The 17,721-nt window shown below is 42.8% G+C and overlaps 1 protein-coding gene across 3 annotated transcripts in view; it reads left to right on the top strand.

Moving 5' to 3' along the window:
* Positions 1-4,454, top strand: part of ldlrap1b (low density lipoprotein receptor adaptor protein 1b) — a 37,005-nt gene extending 32,551 nt beyond the window's left edge. For all 3 annotated transcript variants that reach the window (XM_034222252.1, XM_034222253.1, XM_034222251.1), the window contains exon 9: positions 3,093-4,454. In XM_034222252.1, coding sequence (XP_034078143.1) covers positions 3,093-3,231 — 139 coding nt within the window. In that variant the 3' untranslated portion in view covers positions 3,232-4,454. The remainder of the gene's footprint in view (positions 1-3,092) is intronic.
* The last annotated feature ends 13,267 nt before the right edge of the window (positions 4,455-17,721 follow it).

Genomic DNA, 17,721 nt, shown 5'->3' with positions numbered 1-17,721 from the left:
TGGTGGTCTCCGGTCACGTCGCACCGCGCTTTTACAGCCATTTATTTCCAACAGCCATAAAAGGACTCTTCCGACAGTTTATTGGTGCATTTATTTCCTCTGGCCCTGCCTTTTATTCCCTCTGCTAATTAAAAAGTGGCCTTATAATTCTATCACTTTCATTTAGTGAGAGGGAAAATGGGTTCCACAGCATCTGTAATCAAGCACTAAGGGGCCATTTTAGCCCCGTTATCAGATGATTCTTTGTCTGCACACTGTAATTACACACTAACGCCATTAATCTCCCGCTCTGTGATTAATGACGATGCTCCCAGCGTAAGCACACACGCATCCACGTGTAGATTTGTTCTAATGGACATGAGTTCGGCCCGCCCGAGGGTCCGGTTTGAAGTCTTTGTCCATCAGGAGAAGCTGATATACTGGGTTATTTCAGATACAAATTACAGAGATGTGTGTAAATGTTATTAAGCTTTAGAGAAACAGGCCTTATTCACAACTATAAGTGACAAATGATGCACGCACATTTCCCCCCCTCCCAATAAAAATAGAGATAACTGCAGACCAAAGTTTTAATTCTGAGGTTAAACATGGCTATTCCTAACTTTAATTCCTGTGAGGTACATTGAATTTCCTTAAATGAGACGTTTTATTGTACTTTGCTACAAGATGAAGATAAATCCATGTGTTGAGATTTATTGTATTGCTATTTGAAAGACAGCACTGCCATCTGCTGGCCGTGGGGTGTTTGTCACCATGTAATGTTAGAGCTTTTAAAGGGCTTTATTATACACATTTTCAGGTTCGTATTTGTATTGTGTGCCTGTGAGACGTTTACTCACTTTAATGTTCAAAAAGCACTTTGTTTTTCTCATCCTGCCTGTGCTGCAGCCCCTTTTTTCACCCTCTGTCTGAAACCAGAGCCCAGTCTGCTCTGATTGGTTAGCTGGCCAGCTCTGTTGTGATTTTTCAACCACTTAGAGATGTCAAAACCTTCACGTACAAAGTCATAGAAGCGCGAGGGTTACATACTGATGTCACTATGTTACGGAAGTAAACACAGTAGTCCAATGGAGGCGTTTCCCTCTGGAAGGAACTTTGGAATTTTAGCCTTTGCAGACCATTGACATGCACAAAAACCTATAACAATCTACACGAATGGGAAAACCCCAAAGGCATAATAGGGCCCCTTCAACGCTTTGAAGTGCCTGTTGATCTTAGTGAGGAAAAGCCAGTTTGATGTGCATGTGTTTTCTGTGTGGCAAACGTTGAGGAAAATGGGCCTTACATACATAAGATTTCTCTTTCTGTTGAAGCACAAGAATATAGGCATTAGGTCGCACTGTGGTCTAAATGTATCCACTCGCTTTACTACAAGGCCGTTCAGAAGAGTTGAATTGTTGCCTGACTTGTGATGTTTCCTTTGCACCCCCAGCCGCAGTTTGGATAGCTTTGAATCCTACTCAGGTAACGATGTCATTCACTGGACATAGTGACTTCCACCTCCATTGTCCCCACAGTCAACCCACTATTCAAACCGCTCATCTGTCTGGATGTCAGTGCTCATCCAGGTTGATTAAGACTCATTTAGTTTCACGCTTTCTTTTCAGGCTGTATCCCATTAACAAGGGTTGTTTAACTTTATTAGAGACACATCACGGGGGGAACTCTTCCTCATTGTCACTCCACAGTTTGATCCATCACCTAGCTTCACTGCCACAGAACCTGAGTGTGTGTCCACGTCTTCATCACAAGTGTTTTATGTGTCTCCGCCTCACAGTAGTGTCTCTACTACATATTTCATCTGTAACAGGGTTCTTACGAAACCAAAAAAAGCTTTGCTGAAAAAGGAAATGTGTCTGGTGTTGTAGGCGAGGACTTAAGCAGCCGGTAAAATAAACACTCACTTATATTACGTGAGTGTAAGGTAATTATGTTAAAGGTGGGGTAGGTACGTTTGAGAAACCGGCTCGAGATACACTTTTTGTTATATTCCATGGAATGCTCTTAACATCCCGATAGCAATGAATATCTTAAATGCTTTGACAAAAAATCCATAAAGAAATTTCATCTGTGGAAGCCGTAATACTGTAAAAAGCACGACCAATCATTTTAGCCGGCTAAAATAACTGGATGGCCTACCTGCCTGTCAGCCTTCCATCTGTGCACAAACTTATCTCGTGCCCTCATTGGTCATGTGCGCGTTCTTGTGTGTTGTAAGGAAGGGGCTGATTTTCTCCGGTTGTGTATTTTCAATTTCTAGCGCACTTAAGCTGGTTTCTCAAACTTACCTACCCCACCTTTAACTTTATGTTTTGCGATTGCTTTTATAGATACAATTTAGAAGTGATGATAGGGGCTTTGAGAGTCTGTACATTTTTGGTTTAGGTACTATGGAAGTGCTTGAATCTCTATAAGCGTTACGACAGTGTTAGGGCCATGGCTCCGTAATATGAGATGTCACCATGGATGAATCTGCATTGTTTGTATGTGCAGGTCTGGCATGTTTGTTTGTGTTCTATTTTGTATTTGATCATGATGTTCTCATTGCAAATAGGAATGCCACTTTGTTTATTGGCTATGTTGTTGTCTATACTTTCTGTACACATTCTACCATTGTTCACACTGGTCACAATATTCTTATACTTAACCCCTGAAATGATCATGTGTATATCAATTACTCATACATTGTTGAAGAAAACGTATTCATTTTCTTAAAGTGAGGGCTGCATTTAAAATAGCAAAGCTATATGAAATAATCTGTTAACACACTTTCACACAATTTATATAATCACACAACCAGTATAATCCTCCAAATCTCGCCACATGCATTTTCGCTAAATCAATATGAAGCTTTACTCATCCATGTGAGTACTATTTATACAGTAGTGTTTTACATGGTTAGGTTTAAGTGAAATGCATGTGTTTGTTAAGAAATAAGAAGATAGGAATTCATGAATCATGTGAGTTCTTGATATAAAAATGTGGGGTTGAGTATTGTATTAAATGGTCATTCATAATATCAGTATTTTCTTTTATCACTGTTCCATGATGGCATTTTCTAATCAAGTGTGTGTTTTCTTGTGTTCCTCCAGACTCGCTGAGTCTCGCACTAACCCCCAGGTCCTGGACATTGGGGTAAACCCTCAGGACTTCAACACTGAAGAGTGCCTGTCCCCAGGCAAATGGGACCAAGAGGACATAGACTTCCCCCCACAGAAAGACACTTTCTAAAAGTGGAGCCTCTGCCAAGAAGGACGACAGGGAAACGTGGGGGATAGATGTTGGTCCACACATGGTTGGAAACTGTGAGAAGACGAACATTTCGACACGTTATCAGTAAGGTTTCCCGCCTTCTCCCTGCTGCCACGCCCTCTCTCTGGTGCGTCTGCAGACCAGAGACGGAGACACGAGCAGGCTGCTCACAGAACAGGCCAAAGCAATACAAACCATTTGATCCCTTTTCTATGAAAGACACATGCAGTCATTTAACGTTTGTTACAGTCAGTGTATTACTTCCTTTTTCTGTCTGTTTACCCACTCACTGTTAGTAATGTGTTTGTGGTATGTCCTTGTGTACATTGCGTTAACAAGTGTGTGTACAGAATATAAATGTACAAAGTGAGATGTGAGAGTATGTTGAGCAGGTTGTTACGTGAGGTCAACAAGGGTGCTGTCACATATTTGATTTAGCTAGAGATGGAGAAACTGGATAAGAGGGAAACGTCACGGGTGGAGGCCAGAAATGCAAAATAATAAAGTTACTACCTATGTGCTTCAAAGAATTCAGCCTTTTGTTGGGCAACAAAAGCTTTAAAAAATATGTGTGTGTATTTTGGTCAAAGAGTGCTTGTGTGAAAAATGGATGCGAACAAAATGACAATCTTATTTTTATTTTCTATTGCAAAATCTATTTTTTGCACTCATCCACTTTGAAAAGCACATATTTAATGTAAGGGAATTTAACTTCGTTAAGCATCAAGCTCATTATTCAGGCTTATATACAGTGCCTCTGTTAACTCTTTTCATGTTTAGTTTTTTTATCTGTAAATCACAGTATTCATAATGCTTTTTTCCAACATTGTAGGAAACAAAACTTCAAATAGCGCCACATTTTAAACAAAACTAGTCTTTCACCCCACTGTGGCTCATGGACAGACCTGGATGTCAAAGTGGAGACAAGTCATGTCGTTTTTTTTTTTACTCACATTAATATGACAGTCTCTACCTTGTCACCAAGTTGCTTTTAATCACCTGTGATTCATAGTTAAAAAAATAAAACATGAAGTCCAAAAGGTTTTTCATCGGCACTCGACCACTATATGTTAAATTATATTGTTGCATTGACTTTGCAGGTTTACTTTTTCGGGGAGGGTTCCCAGTGTTACTTTTGGCATTGTTTATGTATGAATTTAATTTAATTCATGAATTTACATTAAAAAAAAACTATAAAAGTACAAATGTATTTGTGTGATGTTTATTACAATGTCTACTTATTTTTGCTCACTGTTATCTCTCCATATATAGCGACAGCAGGAAACAAACAAAGTCGCTGAGAGGCTGAGGCCGGGCCTGTTTGATATTGAGTGACACGCGCTACAAAAAAGTACTTGCTGAGATCAAAAACTCTATTGAAAAAATTATGTAGTTTAATGAAAACTGGGATGATCAACTTATTATCCTTGGACAGACATTGTTATATTAACCAAAGCAATCATTTAAACTTGCGGTCAACAAAAAGTACAACGGCCCTGTGTCACCCTCTCTTCCACACACACCTCACGCAGGTGAACAGGATTATAATGAGTGACCATATCCATGTGACCCAAGCTAACCAATCAATAGTGGTCAAACAAATATCTTATATTAAAACAAAACTCATTACTATACACGTTTCATGGCTCCTACACCATATAATGGTTGTTCTGGCATCCTTTGTCTGAAAGATCGAAAGAACAACAATGGAAAATATGTCAGTTATAATCCTCAGCGAGCAAAGAACACGTTTTGTTGGAAGCTCATAAAATATGAAACTGATGCTGCATGTTTTTAAAGGACGCATGTTCAATAAGTATGTTGTATGTGAATATACTCACTGGCCACTTTAATAGGTATAGGCTACACCTGTTCAACTGCCTGATAATGCAAATATCTAATCAGCCAATCACGGCAGCAACTCAATGCATTTAGGCATGTAGTCATGGTCAAGACGACCTGGTGAGGTTTAAACAGAGCATCAGAATGGGGAAGAAAGGAGATTTAAGTGACTTTGAACAGGTTATTTTAATATAAAATGTATTAACAACAGTGGTTCATACGATGTAAGATCCAGTGCACCCTTATCTGAAATATGGCTAAACCTATGGGCTTCTTTCTTTCTTTCAAACGGCTAACTTTGTAAGCCAACTGTATATTACCACTTGCTGTCGCTCTTTTTCTTTCCATTTAGCTAAAGAAAATATAAGATAAGGGAGTTGTTGTGACTATGAGGCCAGGTTTAGGAGATGTGCTGTAGGACTCTGTAAATAGAAACAGGACAGCTTCAAGACAAAAGAAAAAGCTTTATTAGAAGTTAAAACAGTTACATTTAAGACCAGTTATGGAACACACTTATAAGGCAAGTGCAAATGAATTATGTATTTCAGTTGCATTTACCTTGTGTGATATCTTCCAGACTGAGAGGCTCTAGCACAGGCATGTTTGTTTGACCATCACTACAAAGAAGATCTTGCATTGTGAACTTTTTGTGATGAGTTTTCACGTTACATTATTTAGCCCTCGCAGAGACCACTGCATCCTCCTCTGCTTCTCCATCTCCATCTGTTGCTCCAGGCATTTCAAAACTCTGAATCAGGAGCTGAATTAAGGTGACCATGTGTAATGATGTGCCGTTGGTGAGACAGCAGCAGACATTTGAACACAATGCCTGAAGACGCTTAGAAACACTTTGTTGTTGCAATATTGTGCACTTTTTAAGGTAAAAATACTCACCACCCACTTCACAATTGTAACTTGACTACGTGACCGATTTGTGACTTTTCATCATCACATGATGAAAGACCATAAGGTCTTACTCACAGCTTGCATCAGCCTGCCAGCAGAAAGTCGGCGTTTACCAGCTAAGGCTAAAGCAGTTTCCGGTTATATTTTCAAAATAAGATTCCTGATATGCTTTAGTGCTTGTTTGCATTTATTAAGTTATTCAATGCTTGCTAGTATTGGAGAAATCAAAAATGAAATGCATCAAGGCAAAAAAAAAGAAACCTATTTTAAAATGAGCCAAGATAATAGAAATAGGCCAAGAAAAAAGATCTGTGTAAGAAATTAAAAACATTTGATTTAATAAAAGTTGCAGCTGCAGTTTTCTGGGAGATTTGCCCAGGAAATGGAGCATACAAACTGAAGACTGCCATGTTATGAATTGTGTATGTTCATGACATAATTTCAACACAAGTCTTCATTGGCTTAAAATCAATTAAAACATGTTTACCTTCATTATATGTGGGCTGTATACAATTATATAAAAATCAGTGGCTTATCTGCTTTAAAGAGGCCCTATCATTATAATGAAAAAATATGCTGTTTTTTTTCTTGTAATTTCATTGTTGAGGAACCTGTGACCCACTTTTTTCATTCATTACACAACTACACTGCAGTACTGTATATATGATATGACATTAAACCTTTTGAATCTTTGAATCTATTATGCTTTTGGGTTTTCTCTTCCCCTACAGGTGCACCATAGAGGGTATCCTGACCTTCTACATCTGCACCATGAGGATCCTGACCTTCTACAGGTGCACCATGGAGAGGATCCTGACCTTCTACAGGTGCTCCATAGAGAGGATCCTGACCTTCTACAGGTGCACCATAGAGAGGATCCTGACCTTCTACAGGTGCACCATAGAGAGGATCCTGACCTTCTACAGGTGCACCATAGAGAGGATCCTGACCTTCTACAGGTGCACCATAGAGAGGATCCTGACCTTCTACAGGTGCACCATAGAGAGGATCCTGACTTTCTACAGGTGCACCATAGAGAGGATCCCGACCTTCTACAGGTGCACCATAGAGAGGATCCTGACCTTCTACAGGTGCACCATAGAGAGGATCCTGACTTTCTACAGGTGCACCATAGAGAGGATCCTGACCTTCTACAGGTGCTCCATATAGAGGACCCTGACTGTTACGACCCTGGTCGTTATGTGTATTGTGTGTAGAGATGTTTCCCTCCTCCTGTGTCTGTGTGTGTGTGTGTGTGTGTGTGTGTGTGTGTGTGTGTGTGTGTGTGTGTGTGTGTGTGTGTGTGTGTGTGTGTGTGTGTGTGTGTGTGTGTGTGTGTGAGCAAGCAGGTGGTGCCCGTTAGCTGATTAGCTACCTTCAACAGGCTGATTGGTCCACCTGAAGAAGAGGGGAGCATTTAAGCTGCAGCCATGCCGTCACTCTGCCCTCTCTCTGACTCAGCTTCTCCTGCTCCCAACTGTTGCATATTTGTATCTGTCCTTTTGTACTTCTGTCCTTGAATATTTTGTAAAACTTGAAAGGATAGACATAACTTTAACCTGTCCTTGTTGGACATGCCATAAGTCTACGTGAAGGTGTGAAACCCTTTTTCCTTTTGGTTGATTCTCGTTTTCGTTTTGTCCTGTCAGTGTAGGTAAGAGTCCTGTATGTTTATTTTCTTATTTGTTAGGCAAGATTTTTGTGTTCAGAGATTTGTTTGTTTTGTGGGTTGTTGCACTTATTTGTTAAAAAGAAAACTTTGGTAATTCAATTTACCAAACGGCATTCACTGTCTCATTGTCTATGTTCTTGGGAGTGGGAAAAGAGGAGAGAGTGCACACTTTGTGTTGCGCCTAGGTTTCCCTAGGCCTGGGCGTAACATGACCTTCTACAGGAGCACCATAGAGAGGATCCTGACAGGTGCTCCATAGAGAGCATCCTGACCTTCTACAGGTGCTCCATAGAGAGCATCCTGACCTTCTACAGGTGCTCCATAGAGAGCATCCTGACCTTCTACAGGTGCACCATAGAGAGCATCCTGACCTTCTACAGGTGCTCCATAGAGAGCATCCTGACCTTCTACAGGTGCTCCATAGAGAGCATCCTGACCTTCTACAGGTGCACCATAGAGAGCATCCTGACCTTCTACAGGTGCTCCATAGAGAGCATCCTGACCTTCTACAGGTGCTCCATAGAGAGGATCCTGACCTTCTACAGGTGCTCCATAGAGAGCATCCTGACCTTCTACAGGTGCTCCATAGAGAGCATCCTGACCTTCTACAGGTGCACCATAGAGAGCATCCTGACCTTCTACAGGTGCACCATAGAGAGCATCCTGACCTTCTACAGGTGCACCATAGAGAGCATCCTGACCTTCTACAGGTGCACCATAGAGAGCATCCTGACCTTCTACAGGTGCACCATAGAGAGCATCCTGACCTTCTACAGGTGCACCATAGAGAGCATCCTGACCTTCTACAGGTGCTCCATAGAGAGGATCCTGACCTTCTACAGGTGCACCATAGAGAGCATCCTGACCTTCTACCGGTGCTCCATAGAGAGCATCCTGACCTTCTACAGGTGCTCCATAGAGAGGATCCTGACCTTCTACAGGTGCACCATAGAGAGCATCCTGACCTTCTACAGGTGCTCCATAGAGAGGATCCTGACCTTCTACAGGTGCACCATAGAGAGCATCCTGACCTTCTACAGGTGCTCCATAGAGAGCATCCTGACCTTCTACAGGTGCTCCATAGAGAGGATCCTGACCTTCTACAGGTGCTCCATAGAGAGCATCCTGACCTTCTACAGGTGCACCATAGAGAGGATCCTGACCTTCTACAGGTGCACCATAGAGAGGATCCTGACTGGCTGCATCACGGCCTGGTACGGCAGCTGCACCGCCCTCAATCGTAAGGCTTTACAGAGGGTGGTGAAAACTGCACAGCACATCACCAGGACGGAGCTGCCATCCATGGAGGACCTTTACTCCCAGCGGCTCAGGAAGAAAGCCCTCAGGATTATCAAAGACCCCCATCACCCCAGCCACAAACTGTATGTCTATAAAAATGTATGTCTTGTAATTGCACTGTGGAGGAACCTGTGACCTAAGTCTTTAATTCATTGCTTAATGACACTGTAGTTGCGTATAGGACAATAATTATTTGAATCTTGAATTTAATCAAAGTTAGCAGCCAACTGACTGGGAAAATATTCCCAGATATAGGTCGCAATAAAACTGAACACAGATTCACTATTTTGAGACATAGACTATAGTTATAACTTGTGTTTAACACAAGATAACCTAAAGCTCTGAAAGCTTTTTAATGGCTCAATTATTATTGGTTGTATACACATTTTATGAAAGTCGGTGGGCCATCTGCTTTAATATGCCTTGTTATAACTCAAGTCTACACTCCTTTGGAAAAAAACTGTTTTTAAGAAATGTTTTACTTTGAAAGACAACTCACTTCCGGTGAGCTTTTAGAGTGTCACTACCTGGTCACTCACTACCATGCTCACTAACCCGGTCACTCACTACGGTTCCGGAAGATTACTTGAACAAAACCTGGTGCTCGAAGCGGTAACCTGACAGTTGACAGGATGGGCAGTATGAATCGAATCGTGAAGTGCCTCCTTTTATGTAAGTATTGATTTTTCTAATTATTATTTGAAATCGAAACCTGTTAACTGCAGAGCGAGGAGTTTATTGTTTATAGTTGTTCTGCTTAGCTACTCAGAAGTTGACTCATTATAATATTGCGTCACTGTCATTTACTCATCTGTACAAACGTACTCAGCTTGTTTTAGCTTATTGTACAAAATGGGAATTCATTGTTGTAGAATAATGCATGCCGTAGGGCAGGGGTGGGGAACCTTTTTCCTCTCAAGGGCCATTTCAATGTTTTCAACATCCTCCGAGGGCCGTACAAATTATTGACCTTTGCTTAAAAATACTAAAATCACAGCCCATTCATTTCGCCTTTCTTTCATGCTGTGCAAAGAAAAAGCAACCTCTTAATCCAGATATCTTGCCATGACTCGCGCATGCATGCACGTGTACGGTGTGGCATGACCACCCAAACAGGAAGATATGGACACAACATGTGTGCAAATGTATTTAGACTCCTATCCATGTGAACATGATTTAAGTGGGGGGGGACCTAACCTCCTCTAGGGGGGTCCGGGGGGCATGCTCCCCCGGGAAGATTTGTTTTTTAAATGTTGAAGTTAAAAGCATCAATCTGGTGCACTTTGAGAGCAACATTAGGAGATCTATGGATACATCTCTCAACATCCATATAAAACAGAACTGTAAGCACATTTTCTTTTTCTTTATGGATATTTTACAAATCACTCTCCTTTCAAACTGTATTCTTCTTTATTAATAACAACTTTTTGTTACTGTCATATAGTATTTTATACCCGTTTACTTTATTCTCTTATTTTTGTATAACTATAATGATCATATAAAGATGTGCCTTTACCTCACTGGTTGTAGAAAAAGCTTCTTATATTCGTTAGCATAGCTAGCTAACCAGATGCTAATAACAACAAAGTTATTGACTGTATGATCAGTATGACAGATCGACACTGGGCTTACAACTAAGACACAGCCACGCAAAAACTGCAGCATGTGTACGGCTCCTTATCTGAAGTGCTGGAGCGGCGTTCTGGTGCTCTCCGTCAGAACTGCACCCCTGTCAGACGAGACATATACCACGTGATGACACGTTAGGCCTGTGTTGTGTTCAAGGACCCTGACCTTGGCCAGGAAAAATAGGCACTCACTTGTTTAATTATTTTGCGGTCTAGATTTCTTTAATTTTTTTCTTTTTTGCGTGTGTTTATATATATAATTACCTCGAGGGCCGTACCAAATGGTCTCGCGGGCCGTATACGGCCCGGGGGCCGGAGGTTCCCCACCCCTGATGTAGGGCTATAACGTCGCGCGACATTGTTTGGGTTAGATGAGTAATGCTTAACCGGTAAGAACAGGTTTGAGGGGGTCAAATTATTAACTATGTAGCATTAAAAACATGTTCTATATGTTAAGCCTTTTTATAGTATATTCATATTGGGCATTTTATCTACTATTGAACTTCGCTGGTGTGCCTGAAGCATGCCTGGAAGATTCCCCTATCTGGAGGGGATTTTGTTTTCTGATGAAACCGACAAGGAGGGAATGGCCGGGGGGAATACCTATACTGTACTGGAGTAGAGTCTGAACACAGATTAAATGGATACACGAACGCTACACCATGTGATACAAATTTAGTTTTAATTTTGCACGTTTAATCCTTGAAACTCCGTGTGTGTATTCAGAATAGATGGAAAGTCAGGTATTATTTTAAAGTAAAGGAAGGATATTTGGTGCAGCACAATCACAAAGGGCTCAGTGATGTTTAGATCTACTTTCTCAAAAGTGAAACCAGATCATTTGAGGAGCTTTGTAAGGAATCAGACTTCACTTTTGTGCATGCTTGCATTGTCACTTTCATAGTTATTCAGGGGTCCTTTATTTTATTGATTTACTTGCACTATTATCTGTTTTATTGTGTGCACTGTTGGAGGAGCATGTGCCCTAAGATTTTCATTGGCATAACTACACTGTAGCTATGTACAAATGACAATAAAGCCTTGAATCTTTATCAATTTATCAATTTCTATCTAGCATTGATGCTAATAACTCTTTCAAACCAAATCTTGCTTCTGCTGATATGTTTCTCTATTTTCTCCCAGCTGCCTTTATACAGATTTGCGGTGCACAGGACATTACCTGCATTGTGGTCCAGGATGGAGGCCACACAAAGTACAGCATCTCAGGCGGCCATCGTGTCTCTGAGGAAGAGGAATTTGGCTACTCCTGGGCCAATGCCAGTGTAAGTTAGACAAAGCAGCAACGTCTAGCTCAGCGTTTCACTTCTCTGACCAACGAGATTTTTGTCTGTAGGAAAATCCCAGTTTAACAACATCAGATAACTGCTTAAAATGTTAAAATAATACTCATTTGTTATAATATCACACACGAAAATATTAACGCTTGTATGGATGAATACAGTACTGTATCCTCACTTGATCAGACATGTACTTAAGGTTGTTTTACTGTTTGTGTTATAAACAGTTTGTTTTACTTTTTAGGACCATGTGATGGCAAATGAAGAGGACAAAAATCTTGAGCTTGTGGTGAACAACAGTGTCAACGATCTCATAACCTACAGATGCTTTGAAGTGGTGCTCTTCAAACGTATATCCAAGGAGGTATTGCACTTTTACCTTGTGAAAAAAATTATAGATTTGCCATTTAAACAGATAATCATTTGAAAATGTCTCCCCTCTACTAAAGTAATCTCACGGTATTGTCCCTTTGCTTCCTCTCTATAGGGGAATGGTATCACAGCTGACTGTAGAAGTGAGTACCATTTCCTTCACTTTACTCTAATGGCGCATTTCCACTACGTGGCCTCGCTCGGTATGGCTAGGCCTTGTTAGGCCTTGGTAGGACTGGCTCACTTCATGGCGCATTTCCATTACAGTTTAGGAACTGGGGTAGTATCTAAACCAGTGGTTCTCAACTGGTCAGGCCTCGGGACCCACTTTTTACTTGGTCAATACATCGCGACCATAGACTGTATAAATGGACGTAGTGTCCGTGACGTCACCCATAGGATTCTGCAGAGTTGCCGAGAAGCCCTTAGTAGGCGGAGTCGGCCACTAACGGCTCGACTGTGACGTCAGAGTCTAATCCCGCCTACTCCAAATAAGGGCAAAGAGGCGGAGCCGAGGCGGGACCTGCTGCCTCCGAACTGGAAGTAAACAGAGCTAGCTCAGGCTAAGAAGCTAAGCTAACATGAAATACATGCATACCAAGTTACTGCTAACAGTGTAGTTCCCCTATATAAACGTTACATTCATAATCAAATGAGACAATCTGCAAGAGAATTAGCTATATTTTGTTATTCTTAATGCTTGTCATTCACACGTTGAGAAAAGACGGACTCCACCGCCCGGACCTAACGGAGCCGCAGTGGGCTAGCTCCGGGACGCCGGCTGGAGCTATTCCCCAGCGGCTCCGTTAGCTCCGGTGGCCACCACTGGGATAATTGGGTCCCCTATTAACATTTGCTCCCGTTTAGCATTATGGGCGTCATAGCCATAGACTATAAAAGTCTTACCCAAGGCTGAATCATAAACTAAAATGTATATGTATGCATAAAGGGTTACGTCCTTAGCTGGCTAATAAGTAACAAGCTAAGCTACCAAGCACACAAACACCTGCGAACGGGGTTAACATGTATAATATTATCATTTTAGACTTCTTGGAAGTTCTGTTAGTACATTCAAGCGCACAGCACGACATTTTAATTGTCTGGTATTTGTAACAATATTCCCTAAAAGGCACAATCACCACGAACACCGCTAGCTAAAGGGTCAAGTACAGTACTATGACTAACTAACGTTGTAGCCTCTATGGTTGTAGCCTAGCAGAGTGGACAAGTTGCTGTTAGCTGACAGTGAGGCATGTACGTGTCCATCAACGTGACCACACCCTAATTTATGCAAACACTTTAAGACCTAATATAAATAAAAGGGTCGTGTTAGAAAACAATTCACTCACAGATTCATAATCATGAAGGTGGAATCTAACTATATCGATAATAATATTTATTGCATCCATGGGTAGAAACATGTTTTTTTCTGCTGTAAAGTTGGGCATTTTAACATGGGGGTCTATGGAAATTGCTCCTTTCTGCAGCCAGTCCCTAGCGGCCCATGTATGAACTGCAGTGTGTGGCACTTCTGAATTGGCGTCCCGGCTGTTCCCCAGAGTTTGCCGCTTGATCGCGACCCAACATTTTGAAGCACTCAAATCTATTCAACAAAAAAACGTGCTGTATACGCTTTTCAGCATACAATATTAATAAAAGTGAAGTATAGTGCATATACTGTATCCCTTATATCCCTTCACCAAACTAAAGTATGCTTTTAAAAAAGGTTTAATGAGATGATGGAATCAAAGCTGAACTATATAAAAGGCACACATGCTGAAAACCACCCCAGCAGGGGGGTCTGGGGGGATTCTCCCCCAGGAGATTTTTAGAAATACTAACATAAACTATGCATTCTGGTACACTCTGAGAAGAAAATAAATAGATGTATTACTACCCGACATATTAATAATATTTTATGCCATTGTTTGTTTTTCACTTTGTTCTGACATCTTGCTGCGAGAAGAGTAAAGAGGAGATAGTCTGTGTGACTTACTTTAAATTGTGGGTAAGGGTAAGTCATCAGACCGGGGGTCATATTTCATTATGTGTTCATTTTTATCTGAAGTTGTAGCCACGGATGTATAAAGAAGAGTTCTACCGCAAAGTTATTCTCCGTGGGGACTTCCGGCAACAATCTTGATTCTGATTGGCCAGAAGACTCAGCAAAAAAAATATCAGCAAAGATACTTATTCAGAAGATGATCACTACGTGACAGAAGTTTTCAAAACCGTTTATGGTCTCCAGTACTTCCAGTCCAACGCCAACTGCATGCACAGCGTTAGAAAATCGGGCCTTCAAAATAAAAGTTTGACTTTTTCCCAAACATTTAAAAAAATTAAAAAAAATTCAATTTTTTTTTCTTCGCTCACACATCCCACTCCAAACGGGTCCGCGACCCACCAGTTGAGAACCACTGATCTATAGTAACACAGTGTAGGCTGAGCCGTGGCGTCATCTTCAATGAGAACCCCAGAAAAATAACATCAGCCGTTAGCTGTTAGCACTCAGAGCTCACAGCTCCTCATATCTGTTCAGAAACTAGACAAAAGTTAAACAAGTACAAACTACAGACTGCCTGTGTCATGGCGAATACAGTCGCTGGTTTATTTATGTCTGTATAGGCCGTTGCTGTGAGTGTGGACGGTCGGAGCATATATAACGTTAGCTTAGCCAAGCTCCATTTAGAAAGCACGCATTTTAAAAGGTGTTTCGCCTGCCGTCTGTCTGCAGACTTGTCAAAGCATTAATTCATGGTTTTTACTAACCGGTATCAGTATGTTGTTACTTCGGCATCATTTTGAAACGTGTATTACAATTAAATCACGGTCAAATATGTTCATCTTGTTGTAGTTGTAGCCCCCTTGCCAGTGATTCTCTCTCGAGTTTAGCATACTCAGCCCGACTCAGCCTGGTTGTTGGCCCGGAAAAAACCTCGATTTTATGGGGCCAGAAAAACTGTGAAATAGTACCCGTTAGCCGGTACTACGCCTAGTGGAAACGCAACCAAAAACGGGCCCCGCACGGCTCGGCACGCTTAAAGCGAGCTACCCGCTGCAGTGGAAATGCGCCATAAGTGTGCGAAGATCTTGCGGTCTGCCTTGTGTCCGATTGTCATCCATTTGTATGTTTAATATAATTGTTGAATGTTGTCCTTTATTTTGTATGAAGTGAAATGTGTTTCCAATGTTCTGATTTCTTCTTTTTACAGCCAACTGTACTCAGAGTGCTCCCAGACAGTCTGAGGGACACAACGGTAAGGATGATTTAAACAACATAACTATAGGTTACTTACGTAACCCCAGTTCTCAGAGTAACATGAAGTGAGATGTCTCACTATGGGATGCGCCTCATCGCGGAGCAAACAGAAGCATCAATCTCATTACGCCAATCCTGATTGGCTGGTGATCTTGACGTCAGCGTCAGGGAATTCACCCCCTATAAGTAGCTTGCGCAACGACGCATGCGCCATTCAAAATAAGCACCTCTTCTCGCTTCACCATAGCAAGGAGGGCCGTCTGGTGAGACATCTCACTTCATGTTACTCTGAGAACTGGGGTTACGTAAGTAACCTATAGTTCTCATTCATAACACTCCGTTCGATGTCTCACTATGGGAAATTGTAGCTCCCGTATTGTCAGACGAGCTTATCTCGAAAATCACCAAACCAACCAGAACTTAACAGGTAGAGCTCTGACTCAACCAGGTGCCCAGCACTGCTTGAGTCACACTGGGAGCAGAACGTCCAGCCTGTTAAGAGGCGGACAAAAGTGAGCGGCGAGGACCAGCTCGCCGCTGCACCAATGTCTTGGACTCTGTCCAGGATGTCTCCCATCCAAGCCAGACCCTTTTTTGTCAGCCAGACCCTGAGTCGAAAGAGCTCGCGGACCCGAGGGTGCCTGCGAACTCTGACTTGTATGAGCCCAAAGCAATTGCTTCCACAAACCAGTGGGAGAGCCGTTGCTTAGTAACAGGCTTGCCCTTATAAGGGTTAGCCCAGGACACAAGGGGTTGGTCATTATGACAAAGCACCCTTGATCTGTCCCTGTACGTGCGTAAAGCACGGGCTGGACACAGCAAATCCGGCCGCTGTTCCCCGGAGGAATACAGTGGCGGGGAGGATGCCTCAATGTCAAATGTGGTACCTGAACCAACCGCCTTAAGATAAAGGCAGGGTTGGGCTTCAACCACACTCTGTTTGCCCTGGGGCGAACTGAGTGCATGAAGACTGTACAGATAGTGCATGAGTGCCACTGGCTCGCTTGGCAGCTGCCAGGGTCAGCTTCATGTCACACTGTATTCAGATTGTACCACTCACGGGCCAGGCCCATAGAGCCAAGCGCTCTGGGTGTGGGTGAAAGATCGCCCCCCCCGCTTGGGACAGTATGTCCCTGCGTAGTGGGAGCTGCCATGGCTGCCCGCACAGCAGCTGATATATCTCCGCTAGCCAGTACATAGCTGGCCAGTGCGGAGCTATCAGGATAAGTGTGTGGCGTTGCTCTCTCACTCTGGCCAGAGTTGGGGGTATCAGAGCCAGGGGTGGGAACGCGTACAGAAGGCCCGGGGGCCAATTGTGCGCGAGTGCATCCACGCCTAACGGTGCATTTAGATCGCGCATCGAAAAGAACAGCTGACACTGAGCGTTGTCTTTCGATGCGAACAGATCCACCGCGGCTCTGCCGTAACGCACCCACAGCTGGCTCACAATCCTTGGATGTAGAGTCCAGTCTGCATAAAGTGGTATACCTCTGGACAGTAGATCTGCCCCGAGGTTCATCACTCCCGGTACGTGCGTCGCTCTCAGAGAGAGGAGACGTCTACCGCTCCATAGGATCAGTTTGCGCGCCAGTGTGTGTAACTGGAGAGAACGCAAACCCCCTTGGCGGTTAATATACGATATTGTGGTCGTATTGTCTATCCTCACGAGGACGTGATGTCCCCTGAGGAAAGGCAGAAAGCGTTTTAGGGTGAGAAACACCGCTAAAAGCTCCAGGTAATTTATTTGTGCCCGCTGGAGGTCTTTGCTCCAGAGACCCCTCACCGGGCGACCTTCATAAATACCTCCCCAACCTGTCAGACATGCGTCCGTGGTGACCACTTTCCGTGAAAGGACAGCACCCATAGGCACACCTCGTACTAGAAAAGTCGGGTGCAGCCAGTGGCGCAGTGCCATTACGCATTTCACAGTAACCATCACTCTTTAGTTTTAGGGCGGCCACCCAGCGCTGAAACTCCCTCATGTGTAAGCGTCCCAGTCGTACGACCAGGATGGCTGACGCCATGAGCCCCAGCAATCGCAGGCATGATCTGAAGAGAACATGTTTGCGCAGCTGGAAAAGAGCGAGACAAGCTCTGAAAGCTTTCACTCTATCTGCTGACAAGCGAGCTGAAAAGGGCACCGAGTTCAGGTGTAAACCCAGGAAGAGTATAGTCTGCGCGGGGCACAACATG

The sequence above is a fragment of the Gymnodraco acuticeps genome, unplaced genomic scaffold (genome assembly GCF_902827175.1).
Source record: "Gymnodraco acuticeps unplaced genomic scaffold, fGymAcu1.1, whole genome shotgun sequence".
Lineage (NCBI taxonomy): Eukaryota > Metazoa > Chordata > Actinopteri > Perciformes > Bathydraconidae > Gymnodraco > Gymnodraco acuticeps.
The sequence above is the reverse complement of the archived record's forward strand: the minus strand, read 5'-3'. Positions and strand labels throughout refer to the sequence as shown.